Here is a 16,602-nt window from a genome sequence, read left to right on the forward strand (position 1 = left end):
GGACCAGCCATACTGTCACATATACAAATATATGTAGACATATTCATAGCTGTTTTTCAAAATAGCTGGGCCATTTTACATTCTCCAGCAGAGTATGAAGTTTTCAATGTTTCCATATCCTTGTCTTTTTATTATAGCCATCAGAATGGGTGTGAAGTAGTGTTCATTGTAGTTTTGATTTGTGTTTCCTTGATGATTAATGAGATTGAGCATCTTTTCATGTATTTATAGGGCATTTGTATATATTCTTTAGAGGAATGTCTATTCAGATCATTTGCCCATCTTTTCCCTCTGGTTATTTGTCCTTTTATTACTGAGTTGTAATTAATTTTTTTTAATATATTCTAGATACAGTTAAGGAAGAAATATTTTCTTCTATTCTGCGGTTTTTTATTTCACTTTTTGATGGTGTCCTTTGAAACAAAAAGTATTCAATTTTGGTGAAGTCACATTTATTTTTTCTTTGCTTGCTTGTGCTTTTGGTGTCATATCTAGGAATCCACTGTCTAATCCAAAGTTGTGAAGATTTTCACTTATGTTTTCTTCTAAGAGTTTTATAGTTTTAGCTCTTACATTTGTATCTTTGACTCATTTTGAATTAATTTTTGTATACTGTGTGAATGTAGAGGTCTGACTTTATTCTTTTCAATATGGATTTCCAGTTTTCTAGTACCATTTTTTTGAAAAGACTATTTTTTTGCCACACTGAATTGTCTTGGCATCCTTGTGGAAAATCAATTGACCATAAATGTGAGGGTTTATTTCTGGACTCTCAATTCTATTCCATTTTTCTATATCTCTCTCTATGCTAGAGTATCTTTATGTTTTTAGTTCAATCTTTTTTCATTTCTACATTTCTATTGTACTGTAATTCACTGTGTTGCAATTATCTGTTCATGTGTGTTTCCTCTAGTAGCCCGTGAGCTCTTTTGTAGGACCCATTTATTTTCTTGTTTATTTCTGCACCCTTGGCATTGAATATAGTACCTCACAGAAGATATGTTTAACAAATGACTCACACAAGATATGTTAATCTCATGCCTATTTTCCTGCCTGAGATCTCAGGGAGGAATAAGGCTGAGGGTTGTTGATGGATTTCATTCATACAGGTTATTCCCAATTCCTTCTTGGAACAATGGTTATAGATTTTAGTAGATGACAAATCTACAATAAGGACTATGTGGGAAACACATATACCTATAAGTGATTAATATTTATAGTTTTCTCCTTCTATTTGTAGGGAAATGTCAAGATTGCACATAGGAGTTGCCCGTCTTTTTTTTCCTTTGGTGCTCTCCTCCTGAAAGGGTAAATGAGGCTCTGATATGTCTTTCATAAAATTACCAGATGTTTTCCATGTCCTTCCTCTAGGCTTTTTCTTCACCTCTGGAATTCCTCCTATGCTGACCATGCTTCTAGCTTAATGAACGCTATGAGGCAGGATCATTCCCTCCCTGAGGCATCTCTTTGTATATGTGGGGAATCTGAGCTGCTTCTTCATAGCTGCTCCTGTGTATCTGGCCAGGAAACAATGCCAGATGCTCTGCTTGGTCGGGGGGTGAGATGACATTAGACAAAACAAAGATAACTAAGTGATTTCAGCCTACCAATGATGTCTGAATTGGAGGCTTTGCCTCTAGTTATACAATGCCCCCCCACAAAAAAAGCAGGGGGAGGGTGGTTTTAAATGTTTTTCTCTACTTCACTTTAGTATTTCCCTCAGTAAGTTTTTAATTTTTGGCATAGAGTTAGTCTCCATGATTAAACAACAACCAGTAAGATAAAAGAAGGATATATGAAAAGGAACAGGGCCCTTCAAATGAATTCTAGTACCTGGTGGATAACACTGCTTCTCTTTTGAAATAACCCATCAATCCTTGATGCTGTATCTTTTAACAATGGCATCATCCCACTCTCTGAAGTCAGATAACTTTGTCTCAACTCATCCAGTGCTTTGGATTTAATTGCAAGTTGATTTTCTATATCCTAGGAGGTAAAAGAAAAGGTTTTCATATGCACATTACAAAACAATTAGGTATAAGATACAGGAATTCTCTCTTTTCAAGTAAAAATGCCATCAGACTATATAACTAGGTAACATTACACCAAAAACATTTTAACCATAATATACTCAAATTTTTACAATGATTAATTACAGTATGAATTTACATTATTACAATATACATGTTGACAATAATTTCAATTACTACATGGCTCTAAATTTTAGAAGAGTCTAGGTAACAAATCCTTATCATCAGTCATGGTATAAAGAGTTGAGATCTAGTCCTCATTCCACATCTGCCCTGTACTGGCTGTGTGACCAGGCATTAAGTCATCGAACCTCCAAGCCTGCATTTTCTCATTTGGAAGATAGCAATGGCATCCATGCTGTGCAGAGCTGAGTACTCTAGTGAGCCCAGGATGGCCTGCTGGGGGATAAGCACAGAGCTGTGGGCTGTAGGCTTCTAGACAGAAGTCTGTTGAATCTGAGGTGGCTATAAGAATTTCAAAGTCCAAATGGCTAATGGGTCATTAGAAACAGGATGTGACCATTTGAAAAGATCTCTGTGGTGGTATTGCTGTTCACATACTCTGTCCAGGATTATTTAGCAACCTTCCAAGCAGAACTGGGGTCTGACCTGACTGTCCCGGCACTGAGCTGAGCCATTACTGTACTAGGTGTGGGAGCAGCATGAGCTGCAGTGTCTGCAGCAGGGACAGCTGAAGTGTTCTCAGTAGGGAGTGACACCGTCAGGGCAGCGCTTAATGGTTAGTGTGCATTTGGGAGAGGGTACCTCAAAGACTAAGTGACCTGGCATATGACATCGGAACAAAATGAGGGCACGGCCAACACCCTCAAGCCCAAAGATTTAGACAGTGGCCCCAAGACACAAGCAGTCCTTTAGAACACATGACACAGTAAGTAAAAGAACATTGTTTTTCTCTGAAGATACAAAATGGAATATGAAAAATAATGGAAACTTCAGAGTAATTTTGTGAGTATTGGGTAAATTATAAAAAACACAAAAACTGGTAAATGTCTTAATCAAAATTCCCTTTGAACATTTTTTTTCCTCAGGTAACATTTAAATCTCTTACCAACAGTAACAATCATGAAAATACCTCCTTCTGTCTATCATAAAAAACAGTATTTTGTAATTTTGTGAAACCCATGGATGATTATCTATTGTACGTAAGAAAGGCCATGGGGGTCTGCAGAAGAACCCCCAGAAACTCCAGCAGCTTGCCCTACTCCTTGGAGCCACGACTGAGGAGCCCGGCCACACCGAGCGGGACAGGCGCCGGGGGCCTTCTCACCTGACAGTCCAGGAGCATCTTTTGCACTGAGATCACACTTTCGGGTTTTTGTAACGTTTTCAGCCTCTCCTCTTGTGCCTCCATCCAGTTGTTCAAAATCTGTACTCTGTTTTCATTTTCAGTGATACTTTCCAAAAATTGTTCTAAATGTTGTATCTATAAGTTATGATAAATAAAAACTTACTTTAAAACCACAAGCTTTAAAATGTAAATGTCATGCTATTTTTAAAAGGATAATTTGGTGTCTTCTCGGAGTTCTAATATTTCTGCATAGAATTTCCCAATAACTTTTGGAATAAAGATTCATGAACAGAGTTAAATAGAATAAAGGAAATAGAATTAAAATCCCCTTTTAAAAGAAAATCTAACATTCGAAATGAAAGCTAAGCACCTAAGAAAGCTGGCTGTTTTAGTTCCATAGCGTGTACAAAATAACATCACGCTGCTGACATTTGGTATTTTTTCACTGTATCATCTACTGAAATATATAAAGGTTAAGATTTTCCTTCCCCAGATTCTTGAGTCACTTAAAAATATCAAAAGTAACTTATTGATTTAATAATTACTGTTTCTAATGTGATTCTTCTTGCTACTAATGCTCACAATTTGTATTAGGTTACATTCATAATATATGTGAAGTTTTGTATTCCTTCTCCAATATGTCATAGGGACTTGCTGTGTCATGACCTACCATGTCCTATATCAGTTTCAAAGGCTATCTAATATTTCATCAAATGGACACAGTATAATTTGACTTATTCCCCTGTAGTTGGAAATTAAGGCATTCTATATTTTTCACTACAATTCATAATAATGTGGACTTAAACACCTTGTGCACATATATTTTCCTTTTTATAGGATGGGCTATGTTTTTTTTAAATTAAGGTATCATTGATATACAATCTTATGAAGATTTCACATAAGCAACATTATGGTTTCAGCATTCACCCATATTATCAAGTCCCCCCACCAATCCCATTATAGTCACTGTCTATTAGTGCAGAGTCACTACTTACCTTCTCCGCACTATACTGCTTTCCCATGACCTACCTATATTGTGATTGCTAATGCCCCTTAATTTCCTTCTCCCTCCCTCCCCACCAACCCTCCTTACCTCCTACCCTTTGCAAACTGCTAATCCCTTCTTGGGGTCTGTGAGTCTGCTGCTGTTTTGTTTCTTCAGTTTTGCTTTGTTGTTATACTAGGAAGGACTATTTTTTTTAAATAAGTGTGTCAGAGGTAGACTGCTGGTTGAAAGACAGGATGATTGTTATGGCTCTAGAAATTTCCCAAATGCTTTCCATAAGGGTATGTAAGCTATTATCTGCAATGTGTCAATGTGATAGCTTTGGGCTTTTATCTTTACCTTACTTAAATTTTCTAATTTTATAAGTGTATAATGTTATATTCACATTTATTTTGAAAGTCTCATAATTGAAATTGTAATCTTTCCATGTTTACTTGCTAATTACAATTTTAGTTTGTGAATTGTCCATGCTTTGTCCATTCATGATTTGAAATTTAATTGTATAAATCCATTTGTATGCATGCTCTATGCGATAAAGAAATCAACCAATTGTCACTATCAATTATATATAAATATTAAATATTTTTCCAAGAATGTTTTCTTAATCTGTTCAGTCATGGAATGAAAATCAACCACAAGGCCATATATATATCTTTTCCTTTTCCTTTTTCCAAACTGAAATAGTTTTGCTGCTTTTTCAACATCTACTTTCATAGAAAATGTCAAAATCACTGACCATTAAGTAGCCTCACATAATACGTGACATCATCTTTAATAAAATTTTTCCTCTTCACTTGCCTAACTCAATTTTCCACCAAGAAATCTCGAAGAAATATAAGAACTATTTTTATGCTCTCATATGCACCATCAGAAAAGGTGGAAACACAGGATTTATAAATTGAGATTATTAGGCTTAGTTGTAAATTAACTGTATCTTTAAATTTTTCAGGAAGCGGTATTTTGCAATGGCCAACTCATACATTAAACTGTGACACATGAGCATACCTTTCTATTTACCGCTCCATGGACCCGGTGCCACTGGCGGTTCATCTCTCCCAGGTGCTCTGCAAACTCTGTTCTCTCATAGCGCTTACTTTCTACATCACAGGTGCTTAACTGAAGTAATGACTGGTTAACAAAGTCAACTATCCATTGTTTATAGTCCATTTCCATTCTGAACTCCTGAAACAAAAAACAAGCTTGAACCAAAGCCTGAATTGAAGTAGTTTAGATGAACTGATTTTCCCTTTGGCACACCCAAGAGGGCACCAAGCTCCCATCCATTAACCAAGGGGCACCTGTCTTGAGTTATGTTCTACCAGATGTATGCTTTGAGTGGAGAGTCTTTTGGGAATTTCACATTTCTGGGAACAGAGAGACCACTTTCAAGGAGACTGAAAAGTCAAAGGCAGTACCATGTATGGTAGCTACATCATCTGACTAAAATCAAGACCCAGGGACTGGTAAAAGGTTCCTACAGGTGGCTTCCTGAAATTCAGAGCCAGTCATGGGCTCATAGAAATGATAGGATGGGAAAAGTCTGAAGTTAAAGACATTCCCAGAAAACCCAGGGACACCTTTAAGGACGTTGGCCAGTTCAGGCACTTTCTCTGTTTCCCTGGGGACAGTATGGGCCCCAGTTTGGATGACTAAGTTCTACAGCAATCCTAAACATACCCAGGACCAAACATGCTTCTGTCTACCCTGAAACTTGCTAGGTTTATCCTGGTAGGTTCTAGTACCTCCTTCAGTCATCCTTTGGAGCACAAACCTAGTTTGCTGGAGCCTGTGACAACACATAGATGCGGACCCTCTAAATATCTACTACTCACTGAAGTTAGGATATAACCACATATAAAAGTAAAATCCTTCTAACATCATGCTTTGTGACTGAGCCATTCAACTGCCTTACAGAGGCTAGATCCATCAGCCTGTGAGGTCTTTGAAAGAAATGACTGGGGTATTCATCTCTGTATTCCTAGTGGTGAACACGCCTGGCATACAATAGATGATTCCATGTGGCTTGTTAAGCGTTAGCTAAGTCTACTTGAAGTCAAATAGCACAGAGGCGGCTACCTACATAACTATTTCTAAAAAGGGTATCAAATTCTCCTTATACACCCTCTACTCAAAGAACATTTAACTAACACCTACTAGATGCCAGGTATTGGGCTCGTTGTGGTATTTCAGGAAGGTGAAGGATAGTCCCTGCTCTCAAGAAGCTAAGTCAAGGTGGAGACATAGGCAAGTAAGCAGATAATTCTAATACCACATGATGGAGCTACTGAGAGCACCATGGGGGACTTAATCCCAGAAAGTCAACTGCTTCGGGTAGGAGAGTTGGGTGTATTTCCAAATGAGGGGATACTTGAGCTGATTCTTAAAGGATGACTATTAGCATTTCTACAGTTAAAAGCAGGGCACTGAATTTCATGCCAAAGGTACAAAAATGTGAGCAGGAAGAGCTCTAGAGGCAGTTGAGGGACTGCAAATCATCTGATTCAGGCAAAGATGGTGGGGAGTGGGGGAGGTGAGGGGATGGAGAGAGAATGAGGGGCCAGAGCCAGTTAAAAGCGTAGACTCTGTTCTGTGAGTAAGGGAGCTACTGAAGGAATCTAGACCAAGTGAGAGCAATTACACTAACTTATTTCTCTGAAATTGTCCACCACCCCATTCTTCACCCCTAGAATTAGTTTTTCTAAATTATATCTTACATGTCTCCTTGGTCAGTATTTTCCCTCTGATTTGCCTTCTTATTTAATGAAAAGGCTTCTGGCTCTTTTTGTATAATTACCTTGTACTTCTGAAGAAGATTTTTAACTTGAGATGCGGAACTCAATGAATGCTCAAAGTCTTCCTTTGCAGTCTGATGTTCCACATTGTTCATCCAGCTAATCATTTCCGTGATTGCTTTATGAGATGACAATTTCTCCATCTGAAGCTGCAAGGACAAAATGATTTCCATTTAATTGCCTACAGTTAACAAAATGAATGAGGGCATCACTAAAGATGATATCTGGTTTGATAAAAGGTCTTGGTACATAATTACACAGGTTACTCACAAAAACAAATCCAGCATTCAAGCTTAGAATAAGTGACCCCAAAACAATGACAATGACCTTCACATAAAGTAACACAGCGGTGCAGATAAACCGGGAAATAAAGTAATTAAGCCTGATTTCTCTCTTAAGAAAGATCCCATTGGAGGAGAGTCCGGTAATTAAGACCTATATTCAGTGGTGCCAGAGAAAAATAGGTAGTGTCAATGAAAATTATGGAGTCAGACAAATGATCTGCGAGCTAACAAGTGAATGCTAATTCAAATCTGGGTCTTTGAATACATACCTGGTGAAGTTTTTCTTGAATATCTGGAAGTTGTGTTACAAGCATTGTCCATTTTTGTTCAAACTGTGCTAAAGAAGCTCTCAGGGTAGCTGTATCCGCCTCCTTCAGGTGAAGAAGCTGGTTCCCAGTACTTAGAACTGCAGTCTTCAAGGAGGACTTCTCATCAAGCTCCTTTGAAAACTCCTAAAGGAAACAGTTTTAAAATGTAGAACCTTTTAGTTACTTTGTGCCATATTTAAAAGTCAGAATAACTGGTTAGAGTCCAAAACAAGTAACTGAATTTAATTCAAATAGTATTTGTAAGTGTATGTATATGGGTGTTTGCTGTGTATGTGCACAGGTGCTCCAGTGTGCACACTTGGTTTTCTTAAGTGTCAGGCACTGTTCTAGGCTCTAGATACATGATAGAGAAACAAGAGAAATGGAACTCTTGACCCTTGAGTGTCTTATAATCTGGTGGATTAACATTTTTAAAAATGGACAAATCATTTTAACTTTAAAAAGAAATTATGGCACATAATACAAAGTTGATATCAAAAGAACTGAGTGCAACAAATTTTTAACAAGTATTTGAAAAATTTCCTGTGTACTTAGAGGTTTTATGTGCATTTTAAAGTATTTACATTTTAATACGAAAGTGAGAAATCATAGCTACAAAATACGAAAAACAGGAAAAAGCCTCAAAGACTTCAAGCTTTCAGAAGTGTAGTTTGTATGGAAAATAATTCGTTTCTGTAAAAAAAAAAAAATCTCAGAACAGTTACATTTTAGTAGAAATATCAATTCTGTATACAATTTAAAACCATGTACTTATTAACTTTAACATTTATGAGTTAACAATCCTGAGGTTTCTGGGAAGCAAAAGAGTTATTTTCTGTACTTGTAAAGTATGTCCCATGTCAGAGCAAGTTACAGTTTTATATATATTTTACAGAGTCAATTCAATTAAAAATATACTTTGTCATTACTATAAATGTATAAATGACAACTATAAACAAACAGTTCTAAGAATGCAGCTATTAGCCCAAGTCTTATCCCTTATCCACAAATGATTGAAACTATCACATCAACCCTGATAATTATTTCTGTCCAATGATCATCTGAGCATATTTTATCACAACTTACAAAAAAGTTATTTATGTTGCTCCTGATTGTATCCAAGTCTTGAGACACATTGAGGGACTGTTCTTTCCAATAATTCAGAGTTTGCTGAGAAGATTCTAACCACTTGGTTAACTGATCCGAATCTCTGTTATAACTAAGAGGAGCAAAGTGAGAAAGGAATTTATTTCACTGTGTGTTTTTCCGTAGTAGCCCTATTATTCAGAAAACCCTAATATTTTTAAGGATTATACCATTTCACCCCATTCTCCTAATCTGATGTTCCTGGCATTTTGCATGACTCTGTTACAACTTATCAAGAACAAAGAAGCATTTTAAGGTTTAACACTTCAAAAACTTCTTATCACAGCTCCACAAAAGTAAGCTCATGCGTAAGGACAGAGACTATTTTTATTCATCAAATGTCCTCTATAGACTCACTTATAATGAAAACATAAACCAGCATTTGTGCAGCAGCAAATTGCTGTTGTCCAGATGCCAATATATTCTTCTGATGTGATGATAATATCCAAGCGAACTGCTCTCCCTCTTCTAACTTTTAACCTTCTTTAGGTCAAGACAGCCCCTAAGAGGTGGGGATGAGAATGAGGTTCAAGCATTTTATGTCTCTACCCTCTTCAAGGGGTTCAAGGTTAGATTAGGAAAAAAAGAATTCTCTGAAGAACTCCAAAGACTTCTTCAAACTATTTTTTAGCTACAATTATTTCCTTTTTAATGTTTAAAAACTTTCGGAAGAGGGTAGGGAAGAGCAACATCATGGTATAAAGGTAACGTGTATAATTTTATAACATATTCCTAAGGTCTAAACATCTATGTAATCTGATTACATAGTATTCGAGTCCAGAAAACCAACACCAGAGACTCCAGATCCCATTTAGCCCAGAAGAGGGATCCAAAGCAACATCATGGTATAAAGGTAACGTGTATAATTTTATAACATATTCCTAAGGTCTAAACATCTATGTAATCTGATTACATAGTATTCGAGTCCAGAAAACCAACACCAGAGACTCCAGATCCCATTTAGCCCAGAAGAGGGATCCAACTGCTTTAGACGGTCGAAGAAAACCCCCACAATAGGGGGACCACTTGTAAAACCTGGCTGGCTGAGAATCCCTCTGAGGTTTTTCTCCACAGCGAAGTCTGACGCCAATCAATCCCTCCGGAAACATACCTGAGCAGATGCTTGAGAAGCGTTTGTAGTCTGTGTAGTTCATGATCAGTTTTTTTGTTTAGGGACAGCCACTGCTCTTCCAGTTTTGCAATCTGGCTCTCTAGTTCAGGACAGCTCACAGATGCCACCAGCTGTCTGCCTTCATTAAGAGTCTGGTAAAGCCGGGCGTGTTTTTCATCCAAGTTTCTTTTTATTTGCTAATAAAAGTAAAGTCATAGAATGAATCACTTAAAAACAAAACCAGCCAATCTATTCACAAATACTTCCACTAAAAACCGACAGTAGAGGCTACTGAAGCAGTATTTCCTAAACTTTGAGACTCTTGCAGTCAAAGGTGACTAATGGTTTATTGACCACCTTTCACAAAGTGACTGACTGACGGATTTCTACAGCACAGATTAGGCTCAATTACAGGCTTATACGTGCAAGCAGAAAATGAAATCTGATACTTAATTCCTTCACCTAAAAACAAAACACAAGCTTGACAGTCCATGGGGCTTGAAGACAGGTTTTGTGTGACTGGAAAATTATTTTGAAAGTCAGGTAATTTATATAGAAATCAAGATTTCCTATGACTCTGTGAAAACTGGAAGATCTAGCAACTTGTGTCTGCATTCCCCCACAGCAAAGATGGGCTAGAATGGGGTGCCAACTACAGTTTTATAAGGGTCTGCCCTCGTTGGTACTCTTCCACACAGCCCCCACCTCCCCAGGGGCTGGAGTCCCAGCCAGCGCCCCATACTGTCCTCCTACCCGGCCCCTGTAAAGCCTTTTATATGTGACCTAGGTTTGAAGGGGATAAATAAGAAAACCTTTCTTTACCACCCTTTAGACTCAAATAGTAGGGAAAAAACTAATTTCTAGAGTCTTCTGAACGTGTGGATTCAGTAGGGAGAAAGGATGAGGACTAAATTAAAATAGCTCATTGCTAATCCAACGTCATGAAAAGAAAAATAAAATTCTTCAAAACTGTGAAGACAGTGACCCCCGAAGAGAACTCTAAAGGCAATTATGTTCCACAGTTGGGTTCATCTAATGACGTTTATCCTGACAGCAATTTAATCTTTAAAAATAAATAATAATGAAAGTAAAACTTTTGCTATTTTCCAATTAACTTAAGCCTTTAAATATGACTAAAAAATTCCACTTCAGTGTCCTTTCCACCATCCACATTTGTAACCTCCTCTCCCTATCCAACCCTGCAGGCTGGAATAAAATGTCCACCATTAGCTAAAAATTAAAAATGTCTAATTTTCTGAGCTTTCAGTGGGAGACACTTCATCTTTAGAACATTTCTGAATAGTTTCCATTTCCCAATTTCCCTGTTTTGTACACAGGAGCCAGACTGTTCCAGTCACTCAGCCGGGAAGGTGCCAAGCCAGCATCTGAACATGGAGTTTGTTCAACCCGAGGCCAGGCACCCAGTGTCCACATTCCATGGCCCATGCACAAGACAGAATGACCTGGGGAAGTCTGTAAAAGGGGCTTTACAAGGCATCTGTCCTCTTTTAGTTTGGTAAATTTATTGGAAAGCCTTAGAACAATTATATAATTTTAAAAAATGTTTCAAATTTAACAGAATCACAGGTTACTTTTTAAGGGATATGGTCACTTTTGGGGAAAAAATAGGCTTATTATCACATTGACTGATAGGAATCATTTCCTAATATAATGAGGTTTAAAATGCTATCAGTTTTTAATGGCTTTCTTTTAGCTGTCAGATGGTACCCTCTGCACTGTAGACTAACAAAGAATTCAAAAGCTGCTTTACGTCCCCCGAGGGGATTCAGATTTATTTTAGAGTTAGGCTCAATATAGTAAGATGGCAAAGAGATTGACTGTCGCTTTCTAGGCATCTAGAGAACTTAACTACGGCATTCCAGCATCTGGAAAACTGTTTTTTTTTTTTTATATTGTATCATTAATATACAATTACATGAGCAACATTATGGTTACTAGATTCCCCCTATTATCAAGTCCCCACCACATACCCCATTTACAGTCATTGTCCATCAGCATAGTAAGATGCTATAGAATCACTACTTGTCTTCTCTGTGCTATATATACTGCCTTCCCCGTGCCCCCCTGCCTACATTATGTGTGTTTATTGTAATGCCCCTTATCCCTTCCTTCCCACCCATCCTCCCCAGTCCCTTTCCCCTTGGTAACGGTTAGTCCATTCTTGGGTTCTGTGATTCTGCTGCTGTTTTGTTCCTTCAGTTTTTTCTTTGTTCTTATACTCCACAGATGAGTGAAATCATTCGATACTTATCTTTCTCCACCTGGCTAATTTCACTGAGCATAATACCCTCTAGCTCCATCCATGTTGTTGCAAATGGTAGGATTTGTTTTCTTCTTATGGATGAATAATATCCCATTGTGTATATGCACCACATCTTCTTTATCCATTCATCTACTGATGGACACTTAGGTTGCTTCCATTTCTTGGCTATTGTAAATAGTGCTGCGATAAACATAGGGGTGCATCTGTCTTTTTCAAACTGGGCTGCTGCATTCTTAGGGTAAATTCCTAGGAGTGGAATTCCTGGGTCAAATGCTATTTCTATGTTGAGTTTTTTGAGGAACCTCCATACTGCTTTCCACAGTGGTTGAACTAATTTAACATTCCCACCAGCAGTGTAGGAGGGTTCCCCTTTCTCCACACTGGAAAATTGTTTCTTATAGGAGCTAAAAGGCCTCCAAAGAACAGCAGGGGCCTGCCAAGTATTTCATGCTTTCATTTTCTATCTGGTCTATTCAGGCAATAAACCTGTTTTTAAAGTTTTAGGGTTGATAATTAGTAACTACCTATAACTGCACAACTCAGTATTTTAAGTTTCTGTTGAGATTTAAAGCCTCTTTTTATCTTGCTGGTTGTGTTCTCAGTGCCTGTGGAAAACCATTTTAAGGTTTTTCTATGGTATTGAAACTTGAGATGCAGCAGCTTAGATAATAACAGTATTAAAAGTTATACAAGTATAAAAGTTTGAAGGTTTTAACAATGCTTGTGACAGGTTACAGATTCTTGTCTGTTATATATGATTATTATATGTACAAGCAGGGCTCCATTATAGTAATAAAACAAAATATATTGTTTAGAGGCCCATGGTTTACAATGTACTTTCCATACTTTATTTCTATAGTCATTGATATCCACCTCCTCAGACAGGAAGAATTGGCTTAATTTTCTACACTGTACAGAAAAAAACTGAGGTGTAGAGACAGAAAGGTGACAGAAGTGGTGAGTGACAGCCAAGATTCAGACCCAGGGCCCCAGCTCCCAGCCCGACACGGTTGCGTTGAGGAGCCCACGGCCCATCTGCCGTTCCCCCACTAAGTCTAACAGTGAATTGTGTGATGAGCAATATTTCATTTCAATTCCATTCTTCACCTTCCGAGTCCAGCGATCTAGTTAAAATGAAACAAAGCACTGTGGACCATGTCTTTGACAGACTGCATGGCAGCAAATACCTGGTAGTATGAAATCCTTTCCACTAATCTCTCCTCCGTCTCTTCCACCAAACTCACAGAGGGCAACGTGGATACAAGCACTTCCAGGTCCTTTTCAAGAGATGCATAGTTTTCATCAAATTCTTCCCATTTCTAGAGCATCAAGAAGATAAAATCAGTGGGGGGTGTTTTCTAGATGAGTTCTGGGACAATGACAAAATCAATCACAAAACAAACATGAACTCTGGGACCATACAAATTAAAGCACAGATTCCAGGGGTTTGAGGGAGACAATCCACTAAGAGAGGGTCTAATGGGAACAAGCGCATTGCCTTTGTGGAGAAGAGCCTAACAGACCTAGCAGGGGTAGTGTTCCATGCTTGTCTCATCAAACCGAGTAGGGATGAATGAGGTAGGTAAGTGGTACTCTCAGCCGCACCTCGGTGGAGGCCTCAGAGCCGTAAGCAAGTCTTTCCCTTATCTGGAAAGGAGGCGGCTAACTTTTGGAGCCTCTCTAAAGGAGCCCCTGTTCAGCCTGCTTTTGTCCTTCCTGCTCCCATCCCCAGTCCACTGACCATTACCCTCCCATGCAGCTTAAAGCTGGAATCCACTCTTTGAGGGGTGTGAGTGTCCACTTTATCAAGGGAGTGCTATGGCCTTAGCACTAGCTTTCTCCATTTCCACAGAAGCCCATTACTGGGGTTTCAGCACATGACAGCTGACTTCTAGACACTAAATAGTATCTGTTGGAAAAATAACCACCTTACCAGTTCTCATTTCTATTGAAAGAGTGGGTCACCTGGTTATTAGGGGCATTCAATGGACATCTGGAGTTTTTTGTTTTTTAAATACCATGAAATATTACTATATCAATTTGACACAACTAGAAAATTAATCTTATCATAAAATACCACATCTTACTATCACACTATAAAGTTGAATATTCCTTGCTTTTTATTTCCCTATGTGCTAGCATCCACTGTGTTTAAAAAGTTAAAGGGGAGACCTTTACATTGAGAAACAGCGTTATGAAAGTTTAATTTTTTTTCTTTGTATTAGGGTAAGGTTTTTGCCATGAATCCATTTCAGCAACAGAATGTCTGGGCCTATCCTCTTTAGAAGGTACAGTTTCTGAACAACTATTTCATCCAAATGAGCTCATTCTAGATCTCAAAGTGCTTTCAGTTTTGTTTATTTGTGCACAAACCTAGAAGACAGATGCCAGTCCTAACATATGAGAAGTTCTCAGCTAATGTTTCATTCTGGGAGTAATAGAACTAGAACAGAGTTCCACATGCCTTGCTATTAGTTTCCATTTAAATACTGCTTAATGATAACTAGATATCCATTTTCGACACCTGGAGTGGGTGTTAAAAATCTAGAGTTCCTGGCTTAAGCACAAAGTTTATGTGACACAAATACCTCCAACAAGCTCTGCAGCTTTATCCCACACTGGTGTGACTTTTCTTCTAGTGATTCAACTTCCTTTATTTGTTCTGCCCAAAATGTCTCTTTCTTTTGCAATAAAGAAGGAAGCATTTTGTTGGAGTATGTTTGGATTGACAGCATGTCGGCAACAAGCTTCTGGAAAAATAGCTATAAAACAAAGGTTTGATATTTATTTTTACATTGTGAAAATCTTAAAACCAAGTTACTTCAAATTTTTATACTGTGTATTTGCTTTTTAATCCAAAATCCCAGGACAGCCATGTACAGTCAAACATAAGAGAAAAAGAACATGGTCTATGTATTCTTTAGCCTTTGAGTATATAATGATTTTTTAAAAAAACATAAAAAATAAATCACCCTAAGTAGTATTTTTCTACACTTTCCAAAATAGCCCATGTTAAAGGGCAAACATTATAGTTAATTTCAGTTTCCAGTGAGATCTTCCTAAATCAGTAAGTTTCAGTTTTAAGAAACTTTACAAAAAGGTAGATACTGATGTGACTGACTAATTCAAGAGAGTAAATTGGATGGGAAGGTGTCTGAGCCCAAGAAGTCCACACATTCAACTGCTGGGAGTTCTAAGCTCTGGCTCTAACTTTTACTCAGTAAAATGGCTAAATAGAATTTGTTGATGGGGTGTACCAGGATCCTAGTATGTGAAAGCTCCCAGAGTAGCACTTTAAGAACCTTTGAAGAAGAAGGCTTTCCCTTCACATGGTTCTTCTCCATTAAGTCTGCCCCCTTTAGTTGTTGGAGGAATCTCTTAGGTGAGTCCCTTCTATTCCTTGATATACAAGCGTTAACACAGGCTTGACACATTGCAGATATCAATTAATATTTTTTCCTCCTCGTCCCCTCCGTCTTTTATTCAATATTTACCTCTGAATTTCTTAGACTAAGGTCTATTTACCAAAGGCCTAGACTTCAGCTCGTTGAAGGCAGGAACTATGTCCTACACATTTTTTTATTATCAGAGCATCTTAAGCTACTTTAGTTGGTGCTCATGAGGCTTTGTTTAATGAAGTAAATGGCAAACTAAAGGATTTATTGTAGCATTACACTAGATACACATTTATATATTTAAATACATATTTCCTTCTATCTCAATTCTCAGGGAAACCTTTCCTCATCTCTCAAATTCAATTTCCCCTTTTAAATGCTCTCAAAGTATGTATCCCAATTTTAATTTTAAATTTGTTCAAATAACTTCCTGATAAATACGTCTTCTCTATCAACTGAAAGTTCCATGAATGTAAGGAACTGTGTCACTTTTCATTCATAATCATATTCCTAGAGTTTAGCAGGGATCCTAGTATACGTAAGCATGCTAACAGATGTTGTAAGAATGTATAAATGATGTATATTTCACCAAGGAAGAAAATGGATGCTCTCTATTCACACTCAAAAAAACTTAAAGCCTTTGAAAAGGTGATCTGCCTTCCGTGTCTTACCTTGTGATTTTGTATTTGAGTCTGTAAGGAAACTTTACTTTTGGATCGTTGTAAGTGGTCATGAGCAAGCTTTTCCTTTCCGATATTCACTAGTTCCGCCATGCCTTGCAACAAAGCATCTTGCTGGCTCTCGGTAATGAATGGACTGCTGAGTTCTGTGTACTTGGCTCTCAGGATTCCCCACATACTGTCAAGTACATCCTGAGAAGAAGAAAGGTGTGCACATTTTCATCTAACCATGAAAATGATCCGAAAGAACAGCAAAT

General features: G+C 37.8%; 1 protein-coding gene across 14 annotated transcripts in view; it reads right to left on the reverse strand.

The window, feature by feature from the left end:
- The window catches only part of SYNE2 (spectrin repeat containing nuclear envelope protein 2), a 319,309-nt gene that overhangs the window by 65,924 nt on the left and 236,783 nt on the right, over positions 1-16,602 (reverse strand). For all 14 annotated transcript variants that reach the window (XM_036906082.2, XM_036906091.2, XM_057488386.1 and 11 more), the window contains 10 exons: positions 16,337-16,537; positions 14,859-15,032; positions 13,458-13,589; positions 9,987-10,183; positions 8,816-8,948; positions 7,691-7,873; positions 7,140-7,286; positions 5,351-5,527; positions 3,319-3,474; positions 1,834-1,986 (listed from right to left, as the gene is read on the reverse strand). In XM_036906082.2, the coding sequence (XP_036761977.2) occupies positions 1,834-1,986; positions 3,319-3,474; positions 5,351-5,527; positions 7,140-7,286; positions 7,691-7,873; positions 8,816-8,948; positions 9,987-10,183; positions 13,458-13,589; positions 14,859-15,032; positions 16,337-16,537 (1,653 nt within the window). The remainder of the gene's footprint in view (positions 1-1,833; positions 1,987-3,318; positions 3,475-5,350; positions 5,528-7,139; positions 7,287-7,690; positions 7,874-8,815; positions 8,949-9,986; positions 10,184-13,457; positions 13,590-14,858; positions 15,033-16,336; positions 16,538-16,602) is intronic.

The sequence above is a fragment of the Manis pentadactyla genome, chromosome 11, assembly GCF_030020395.1.
Source record: "Manis pentadactyla isolate mManPen7 chromosome 11, mManPen7.hap1, whole genome shotgun sequence".
In the NCBI taxonomy this organism is placed as follows: domain Eukaryota; kingdom Metazoa; phylum Chordata; class Mammalia; order Pholidota; family Manidae; genus Manis; species Manis pentadactyla.